The sequence below is a fragment of the Mandrillus leucophaeus genome, unplaced genomic scaffold, assembly GCF_000951045.1.
Source record: "Mandrillus leucophaeus isolate KB7577 unplaced genomic scaffold, Mleu.le_1.0 Scaffold16, whole genome shotgun sequence".
Taxonomy (NCBI): domain Eukaryota; kingdom Metazoa; phylum Chordata; class Mammalia; order Primates; family Cercopithecidae; genus Mandrillus; species Mandrillus leucophaeus.
In genome coordinates, this window is record NW_012101587.1 from 7,619,631 (window position 1) to 7,630,564 (window position 10,934).

The 10,934-nt window shown below is 37.2% G+C and overlaps 1 protein-coding gene across 2 annotated transcripts in view; it reads left to right on the forward strand.

The window, feature by feature from the left end:
- The window catches only part of NETO1 (neuropilin (NRP) and tolloid (TLL)-like 1), a 119,431-nt gene that overhangs the window by 20,639 nt on the left and 87,858 nt on the right, over positions 1-10,934 (forward strand). Inside the window, exon 5 of one of the 2 annotated variants that reach the window (XM_011975899.1) lies at positions 10,672-10,733. The exons of the other annotated variant lie outside the window; for it this stretch is intronic. Within the exon in view, the coding sequence (XP_011831289.1) occupies positions 10,672-10,676 (5 nt within the window). The 3' untranslated portion in view covers positions 10,677-10,733. Of the gene's footprint in view, positions 1-10,671; positions 10,734-10,934 lie in introns of those variants that run through there. 2 annotated transcript variants of the gene reach the window in all.

Here is a 10,934-nt window from a genome sequence, read left to right on the forward strand (position 1 = left end):
TGTCCTATGGTCTCCTGCTTGCTCCTTTTCTTGGCTCTTAATCAACGTTGTATCTTTTGACCCAATCAGCCCCAATCTCTCTATTTTTGGTTTGCTCTCACATTTTCTGGAAAAAAGTCCAGATACAATTTCGATCTGAACTGTTTATGAGCCTTCAGCATAGGGGACAATGTAGTGATTATATGAATAAACGAGGTATTTAGTTTCCTGTTAAACATGCTGGCACTGACATTCATGTTCATTGTGCTAGACTTTTCAGTCTCTAGCTTGAATCGGAAATAGCTTTCTATTCTAACAACAATGTATATATTCTCTTCTAGACTGCAAAGTAATACACCATACGGGCCAACTCTTAATTTAAGATAAAAATGGTTATAAAAATGTGATTTGCTCTGTTATGTGCAGTATCCCACATTTAGTGTATGGTTTGGATGAAATATTCTTTTATACCTTGTTCTAGAACAGTTTCTCAATGGTTTTAAGTTGTTTTCACTGTAACCTATAGTTCCCTAGAAGGGAAAAATATTACTAATCCTTTGGGGCCATACTTCACTATACACACTTCACTAAAAAGAATTTATTTTGAGTTTTGCCATTAAAATATGTTACATGATGCTCTGCTGTTTTGAGACATATTGGCCAGATGCCAAATCATTGTTGTGGTCTATTTGTGTAGGTCTTCAGTTTTTCATATTTGTATAAACTTATATTTTTAGTTTCATATAATATTAAATGTCGGTATCATATACCATTTATTTTTCTGTATTGTATATGTTAAATATACAATAGTTTCATGAAACGTAGTTAAACAATGACTGCACTGTTAGGTTGTCTGAGGCGGAATTCTGGCTCAGTCACTTTCTGGCTATGACTTTGAGAAGCAGCAATTGACTTAATCTCTCAGAGCTCCAGATTTCTCGTGGGATCAGCACTTGACAGAGAGCATTATGGATTTTGCTACCTAACGATACAGTCAGGCTACTGATATTACTTCACAGGTGGTCACATGAGATCACATTGAAGCCTCTGCTTCATCGTTTCATAGATTCATTCAACAACAAGTTGTTGACCCATAATTGGTCATTAAATTATTACCATACACGAAATGTTGAGATGTTAGAATGGTTGAGATGCAGCATCTGCTCTTGAGTTTACAGTGTGTTTATACACAGTTTGGTGAGCGCCATGGCATGTGTGTAATGTGGGGTGCACCTGGAGGAGAAGCAGGCAACACTGGATGTCATATAAGACCTCCACTTCAGTGGTGCTTCCCACAGAGCCCTCACCGTGTCCTCAGGATGGATGAGGTGTGTGGCGTGCTCATGTAGCTGCAGCTCCATCACACCCTTGTGAAATGTGCTGCAACCAAACATTCTTCCTCTGTGTAGACACCAAGCTTCCTGAAAACAAAAAACAAACAATTAAAACTCAACAACTTCAGTTTACATCTTTAAATTTCCAGTGCCTCATCAGTGTTTAGCCACAACTGATGCTTAATGAAATTTACCTGAATGACTACCTAAATGAGTCAATGAATGAATAAATGAATAAAATGAAATAAAACATGTAGAATGAGAGAGATGCCCGATACGAAAAAATCTGTTGATGCATATCTGGTAGTCAAGACCATTTGAAAAGTAGGTGTGTAACTTTGAAAAGAGAAGAGGTTAAGGTAAGACTGAAGTCTGATTCAGATTATGAGCAACTCTGGAAATCATGCCAGTGATTCAAACATAATTTTAGAAAGTGTGGGAAGTATATTAATGTTTTAAATTGAATAGTGATGTTTGAGGCCTCTATTGTAAAAGTGCGATTTATCAGCATGTGGATGATGAATTGAGTAGAGAGACAATAAAGGAACAGAGAAAATAAGACGATTATAATACAATTAAAAATGATGCAAGTAAGAAATTGTTAGAAGTAGTGTTAACAGTAGTGTCCGTGACAATGTCGTGAAAAAAGAAACTTGCTATCAATAAAATTTAGTGAGATTAAGTCTGTGTGTTGAGGAAGAGAAGTAGAAATGACTGTGGCTGCTGTTCTTAGTAATTTGGTGATTGGTTAATGTCATATATTTTGCAGGAAAAATAAAAGAATGAAAAATGTTCTGTTCACTTTTAAAGATGTTTCAAGAGACGGGGAACAATGAGATACCTTTGTGAGCATGTCAGATATTTAGAACTGAAACAGAGAACAGTGGCCAGGGAAGGTGGAGAGGGGAGCTTATTGGAGAACTAAGTACAAAACTCCAACTAATAAGATATCCACATATTAAAATAGAACATTATGTGAGTTCAAGCTAATACTCTTATCTAAGCAAATTAGAACACAATGTCGTGTATTTTGGAATTTTACATTTTATTCAGTCCTAGCCTCTTATCTTACAAACAATCTTAGCAAGTTAGCAATTGGCATCAGTTTTTTTGGGGGGGATGGGTAGACTGACCCTAAAAGTACGTTTTATATTTTAACGTAAGGGAAGAGTTTTTCCTTTGTCCCATGCTTGCAACCTTCTCCTACAGAGGGACTTCTTTTTTTTTCTCTCTCTAAATTATGGCAGTAACTACTTTCCCGAGGCTGGTTACCAAAAAAGGAGATTTCTTGGTCTGTGTTGGAAAGGCACAAGGGTACACATGAGCTACACTGCATTTGAAATGACCAAATCTTACAGTAATATTTGGATTAGTAGTTCATTTTTTTCCCTTTATAACTTTGTCAGCCTTCCTTTTAGGAATGGCCTCATTTATTTCTACCTACTTTTGAAAATATCATAGTATCTGTATTATCAGGATGATTTCAGATATCCTGCAAGATTTGTGGAAATATATTTGGTTCAGGTGTTAAAAAGGAGGGTGGTAGAAAAAAGAGTCACTTTTTTTTTATTCATTATTTCCTTGTCATTTAGACAATATTTGCTTTACTCCTTTATCTGTTGTTTGATTCTGTTAGGATTTACACTAATTGCAATTGTAAGCCATAGCACTGTAAAGTTAGCAATATTAATGACCATTGACTACAATTTAAATGATTGGCATAAGAACGGGTAAAATATTTTGGAAAGTATTTTTGATACATATATCCTACATATTTACAAAAATAACTTCTTCCTGATCAAAAATGTTTGGTTTTCTTTATTAGATTAAAACACCCTCTCCCAAATTTACCCATAAAATTGTCCCGCAGAATAATATGTGATAAATTAGGCACTCAAAATTAATTCAGATGAAATAATGGTATAATTAGGCAGTGATTTTTGCTTTCTAAAAATGCCATTATAAGAAATTCATCTTAATAAAAATAATGAATTATTGAGATCTTATTATATGCCAATTATTGTTCAGAGCACTTGGTATGCATTGTTTCGTTTTATTTTACAGCATACCTGTGAGGTATTGTTGCCATCCTTATTTGGGATTAAAAGACTTGAAATGTTTAAATGATGGACCCAGATTCATCTCTCTAGCAAAGCTGAGATTTGAACACAGAAGTGCATATTTTCACGCGTTGAGCTATCCCATTGTCCACAAGTAAATGCCTATTGACTTCAGGCTTAACTTCTCAAAGACACCAATTTGTTCAATCGTTGTGATTTTATTGGGGGGATTTCAGTTGTTCTCAGTGATTCTAAAATTTATCTTTGCTTTATGCTCTTAACATCTTTGATACAACATTAATAATTGTCCCTATATCATGATTTAAGTCAAAATTTCCCCCTGGATTTAAAAAAACCTTAATTATGGTATTATTGACTTCATCATTGGTGGCATCATCATCATTATCATCATCATCACCATCACCATATTAGCCATCAAAAATAATAATATTAGCAATAACAGTGCTTATAAATTATATTCCACGAGTTTATTCGAAACTCATAACAATAATATTCTTTGTTGTCACATATATGTATACATATAATATATAATATTTATGGTAGGCAAATAATTCTCTCAATCCATATGTTGTCAACTAGTGGAAAAAAATGAATAACAGTGTCAAATACTGAGGTAATAAATGACTTCAGCCTTCTTTATTTTGAACATTTCCCCACACAGGCACTACTCTGCATTTTTGTGTACCTTAAAACAATTCATTTTAAAATAATATTAAACTGACAGAAAAGCTGCAAATATGGTGCAGATATCTTCCCTCCCTCTCAGGAAACTTCTGTATACATTTTACTTGTTTGTTTTACTAAGTGGAAAAATAGCATCATTCAGCTTTACCTAGTCATTAAATTTCAGAAAGAGCTAAATGTCTTTTTTCTTAGTCACATTTCCTTGACTATGAATTTCAAAGTGGCACAAGCTCCTGGTGTAGTTGTTGCTGGCAGGTGGCAGAGCATGTGACACAGTAAAACAAACACAGCAGATAAAGGAAAGCAGATTTGGAAAGTAAGATGGATTTTACCGGTGATTGGGCCATTTCGGGCATGCTCCATCAGTGAGAATAAGGTGACTTTTTTTTTTTTTTTTTGAGATAGAGTCTCACTCTGTTACCCAGGCTGGAGTGCAGTGGCACAATCTCAGCTCACTGCAACCTCCACCTTCAGGGCTCAAGCAATTCTCTTGCCTCAGCCTCCTGAGTAGCTGGGACTACAGGTGCCCACCACTACACCCAGCTGATTATTGCATTTTTAGTAGAGAATGGGGGTTTCACCATATTGGCCAGGCTGGTCTCAAATTCCTGACCTCAGGTGATCCACCTGCCTCAACTGGGGTTGCAGCGCTGGGGTTGCAGACATGAGCCGCCACACCTGGCCAAAATGGCCTTTCTGAGCTTGATTTCTCATCTGCCAATTGCGTGTTATACTGCTTGATCCAGTTTCTCAAGGATTAAATAAGATTCTGTAAGTGTAACCTGTTCTAAAGGATCCCATGCAGCTTCTTCTCTCACTGTGGACCTGTTGATAGACTGGTCTCAAAAGCCATTTCATCCTGCCATCTCAGAAAACACAGATATAATAGCAAAGTCATTGATCCAATGCAAATTTTGCTCAAGTTTCTCAAGAACCTAGGTTAGGTAATTACTTCAAATACCAAAAAACACATTTCCTATATATATATTTTAAACACAGTCTAGCCATCAGCCTGACTTCAGCTTCCTCCTCTCCATTCCCCTGAAGACCAAAACAATAGCTGGAAGAAGAGCTATCACCAAAACAGAAACCTGGCAGTTAAATAAACACCTGTTGTTCTTCAGGCTTATACTGCTAATAGGGGCAAAGAAAGAACTCCCTCTTTTGAAAATTACATAGTAGAGCGCCCAAGACTACATGGGTTAGTGGCACTCTGCAAACGGTAGTTGACAGCCTTACTTTTAACTATTTGATCCTTGCCATTCACCTGTTCTGCTTAGTGTGTACTAAGATTTTCTTTACTGTACTATTGTGATCATTTCTAATGTCGGTCACTCTACCTGAATCCCTAAAACAAATACTGACTGGTCTCACTAGGGAATTTACCCCACTTCACCTTACTTTAAACTTCAGCCACAATCTTTTATCTGAATGGTTGGTTAAGTCTAAGAATACAATTTCCAAGAAGTTCTTTTTTTTTTTTTTTTATCTCTGAATTTCCTGTTGGAGCAAATTCAAATTTCCTGTTGGGTTATATAATGCATATTTTGTGAAAAATTTCTCTAGGCTACTAACAGGCTTTTTAAGATCTTTATAAATCATCCTCAGTAATTGCTCTCCTGTCGCTCATATCGTTGGAAAGATGGTCCTTGAAATGTGAGATACTTGACTGGCAGTCAGCGATTTGTTTGTTGCAGTGTTTGTTTGCCTTTAATTAGTGCTCTGATGATGTGGATGATGGCTTCTGATGTAGGTCACATAACTGCCCGCATGTAGCAAATGGAGAGGAGGAATTGTGGTGAGCCCGTGGGAAGCTTCCATTTCTGCACTTTCTCACTTGTCTGCCAGGCTTTCCTTATCCTCAGTTCTCACCTCAGAATCTTATCTGGTGTCTCAATCATGCAGATATTATTCTGAGCTAGTGTCCTCACTGGAGAATGTCCCTGTCAACCAATCCTTACTGATGAGGAATTTTACATAATGAGGACTTTTATTCACTCCAGCTAGAGCAATCTGCATTTTAAATGGGGATTTGCAAAGAGTGAAAACTGTACTGGTTTCGAAGGAATTAACTGTGGAGAATATACTTCTAGACTATAACACAAGCTACAGAGAGGCAGAAGCAACTGACCGACATCATCGCAGTGTTCTTTAGCTCCTATAGTGCATGCATTCATTCACTGGATCTTCATTGAGTACCTACTGTATATTAGGCACTGGAAGCAATGGATACAAAGTCTGCCTCTGTTCTCCAGGAGCAGCAGAGAAACAGAAAATATAATTATGGTAAATACAAAGGGCTGTGGTTAAATTTAAGACAAACAACTTATGTCTTAAACATGCTTGAAAATTTGGATCACAGGAAAAGTTTGCCTCTTCCCATTTTTCTGTTCCTTTCATGTAGATATTACTCTACACTCTATGCCTTAGGGAGGGTGTCCACACCTTTCATGTGACAAGAGTTAAAAGAAATAGGCATTTTAGAGGCAAACGAGGAGTTTTACTGAAATAAGAGAAAGTTATCTCACCTTCAAAACTCATGTACTGACAGACCCTGGGTCAAGAACTTGTTCCTGTGACCTTAGGAGTCCTTTAGCCACTTAGACCTCTGTTTATCAAAGAGGTGCATAGAACTTTCTGTCATCCAAGAGTGTTGCAGCTTCAGTATTTTAAGATTATAGAATCATTCACTGTTCCATTAAAACTGCTTTTAGGAACATTTATTCCTTGATTTTTCAAAACAAAATTGTATCGTTTTTCCTGTGTTCCTGTTTTGTAGATGAATCATTCAAATTTTGGAGTAGTTAAGTGGCTTATGCACATTGATACAACTAATATCCAAACCCACTCTTTATAACTTTAAATTGTGCATTGTTTCTTTTTACTCATACTGGGATTCAGATTCTTCATTTCATACTCAGTAGAATTTCTCCTTGATACCCAGTTCTTAACAACAGCCCTGGGATAAAAAAAAGAATTGATCATTTATTTTAGTGACTTTCTTTTGACATTAAGCGACAATTTAGATTTACTAAAGGTCATGTGCTTATGAATGCTTAGTGGTACAGTAGGAAAATAATACAACAGGCAAAATCTTTTTAGATCATTTATGCTTTATCTCTTTTAGCTTCTAAAACAATCCTGAAAGATGAATAATTATTATGGGTATAGCAGAATTTAATTTTCCCTGTTGCTTCAAAATTTTAATGAAAACTTTACAGTTGAGAGAAATAGGAAAAAATAAAAAATAAAAAACGACTTCCTAAAATTCTAAAGACCACTTTTGGATAAAATTTAGGTGAATGAGTTTGTGCTTCAAATTTTACTTTTAACTTTCCAGCAGCCTTTATTAAATGGAAAAACTGAAATTTACGAAGTCTTAGAGTCAAAGCATTTGACTAGGGATTCATCCTGGCTAGGGATTCTCTAAGAGAACCAGTAGCACCAAGATGCACTGGAACAATGCAGCAAGAGAGTTCATGCCTTAGCGTTTAGAAGCATACAAAGAAAGGGAATGATGCCCACTTCTCACTAGAAAAGTTTCACAGGCTGGAGTCTGGGCGGAGGAGCCTGGGATGGCAGTAGAAGTGTGCAGGAAGCACTAAGTCAAGCCCGTACTACCACCTCTTGGTTTAACAGTAATGCATAAGTTAAACCATCTTGAAAGAATCTGCCCATCCAGGTGGCGTATCAGGAAAATGAAACCTAGAGGTGTCACAAGACTCATCTTAAGATTATCAAAGAGAATTGGTCAGGAAGGAGTCCAAAGTGCTCACAAAACTATGCCCTCTGAGTGAGAACCATTATGTAAATACCTGCCACTCACCATGTATTCATCTAAAGCCTAGAGTTAACCTCAAATACCACCAGCTAAAGGTACAAACTTCTTCTCCTTGGTCTTTAACCTCTTTCTTAGCCAGGGAGTTGCAGAAGATGAGAGGGGTGAGGGAAGCAGGAAGGAGGAGGACAGGCTTGTCTCCTTTATCTTTCCATAGGTCTCTCATGGAGATCTCTGTCCTAGGGGATGATGATGGGGGAGGGACAATGTTTGGTGTGGCTTTTGGCTCTCAGGCAGCTTTATTATCAGAAAGTGAGTCCTAAAAGGTTTTTGTTGTTGGTGGTGGTGGTTTGTTTTTCAAGAATTGAAAAACTATAGGATCCCCACAAGCTCTCATTCAAGGACAAGGAAAAGGAAATTCTACATTACCCAAAGCCTATAGTTGTAAATAAAGTAATGTTATTATTCTTTGAATACCATAGAGATAAGTTCAGTAAATCATTTACATATAACTATACTCCTGTATTATAAATAAGAACATAGGAACTTGGGAAAGCTAAGAAAGTTTGACCTCAAATCAGCCACTTTAAAAATTGCAGCCTAAACATTTCAATCTTGTGCAATCTGACAGTAAACCCTTGCTGTTAACTTCTGTGCAGTTCTTCCGATGAAAGTCAAAACGATTACTTAGGTTTAGTCACAGTTATTGCCACAGTAAGGAAGAATAATACTTTGACTCAGTTTTTATTTTACTGATCAATGCAATGATTACTTATATCCAGACCACTTGGCATTCACTTACTTACCTTACTGCATTTTCTATGGAAGTTCAATTCAGAATTCAGAGCTATGTACCAGGAATTCCCTAGACGTACCCAGCACATGTTTATGATGTCCAAACTGAAACTCATTGGCCCCAGGTCCCCAAATGAACGCCACATTCTGAAAAATACCCCAAGCACAAGTTTTTTTTTCCTGTTTATTGAACAATAGCACAGTATTCTCTTGTGAACAACAGAATATTATTATTCTGTTGAACAATAATACATCTTGATTTATTGAACATTAGCACAATATTTACCCAGAAATTCAAGTCCACATCATATGAATCATATTTGACTTTTCCTTCTATCTTCAGTCAATCACGGACTCCTGGGGGATCTGCATTCTAAAACTTCTCATGTGCTTTTCCTTTTCTCCATTCCTACAAGCATTACATTTGTTTTCGTACCCAGTATCTCACCTGGTCAAATTTAATAGCTATCTCCTTTCTTTCAAACATCTTTTGTATTGATGCAGCAGAGTTAGATCAGAGATACAGGAAACAAAAATCTGATTGTATTCATACCCAGATTAAAATATCTCAGTAGCTTAGTATACCATTTCTTACCATGACAATCAAGGGCTTTAACACTCTGATCCCTGTCTGTACAACCAGCCTTCCTTCAGTATCCTCCCTCTAAAACAAGTCCTCCATTCATGCAAAATGATTTGCAATATAAATATTCTGTGCTTTGGTTTATGTTTACCCTGCGTGGGATGTCTTTCTTAACTCATTCATTTATTTATACATTTATTAATCAAATACATGTTGTGTACTTGTTCTATGTAAGGTTCTACTGTACTGGGTACTGGGAACACGATGAATATCTAGACCAAGAATATCTAGACCAGTGTGGACCTCAGTCTTAAGGACCTTAGTTAGAAATATTAAGTCACATATTTAAGTCATTAATTGAGGTTACAATAAGTGGGCTAAAGGAGAAGAAGAAAGTGTATAAAGAGAGCATGACAAGTGTACCTGAACTAATTGATGAGATAAGGGTAAGACTTACCTGAAAAAGAGACTTCAAGTCGAGGTTGATAGGTCGATGGAAGTCAACCATGCAGAAGAATGGTGGATCATGGGCTGGCAGAGGAAGGGGGAGCACCCTGGACAGTGGAAACAGCCTGTGCAAAAGGTCAGAGGTGAGAAGCAGCAGGGCATGTCTGGGCTGTAAAAGAAGGCAGTGTGTCTAGAGCATGCCCTGTGCTCAAATACAAGTACTGGAAAGTGGCCTACTTGAGAAATTCCTTCTTTTAGGAATTTTCCCTGAATACTGCTCCTTGAGTCATTCCGTTCCTTTTACCCCTTCCCTCTTCCTCTGTCAAGGCCAAGAAGCTGCCCCGTCTCAGTGTTCTCACTGTAACAGGTATGCATGTTTCTGGTTGCCCTCTCACATCGAGTTGTAATTATCTCTTTACATATTTATTTGTTTTCCTCTCACGACCTTGTGGGATTTCTAAGGAAGTAACCATAAGTCATATGTGTTTTCCAAGCATTAGTTATAATGTTGACATGTGGAAGAATACACATCAAGTGTTATTTTCTTCTCACCCATTTATTTCTCAAGTTACTGCAGTTTTTACGTGCATGTCCCATTTCTTCCTCAAATTGAAGAATATCACTATTTTTGTAAGATTCTGCATTTATCTTTGGAGTAATGGTTCTGCCAACTTTGGGTCCACCAAACAATGAGCTGTAGAAATGCCCATCATTCTTCCTTCTTATTTCACCTCTACATCCTTCAGAAAGGCTTTCTAATTATTCCTTGAATCTGTGTCTTAGCTTTCTACCTCAGCACTAATTCAGGCTTTCCTAATTTCATACCTGGGTTACTAGAATAGAATAAACAGGAGTTTTAACTTGGATTCCTACTTTGGATTTGTCCCTCCTGTATTACCCAAACAGCTATTAAAGTGGACTTCCTGCAGTTCACTTCCCTGATCATATACTGGTCTAATTAGATGATTTTAATTACCTCTTTGCCTCCAGAATAAAAGGCAAACTCCTTAGCAGGATCTACAGAGTGTTTCATGATCTCTCCTTCTCCATCATCCCATCTCTGGATGCCGTGGTGTCCAGAACGTTGATCTGACACCATCTTGAAGCACACATGCTGACCTCCGGGTGCACCATGAGTTGTGCCCTTGAAAATACTGTTTGCTCAATCTTTCTGGAGAAAGCTTGCCACATATTCCGACTTAGTAAATTCGAACTCCTACCTTGAAACTCAGATGAAGGTTTAATCTTCCCCA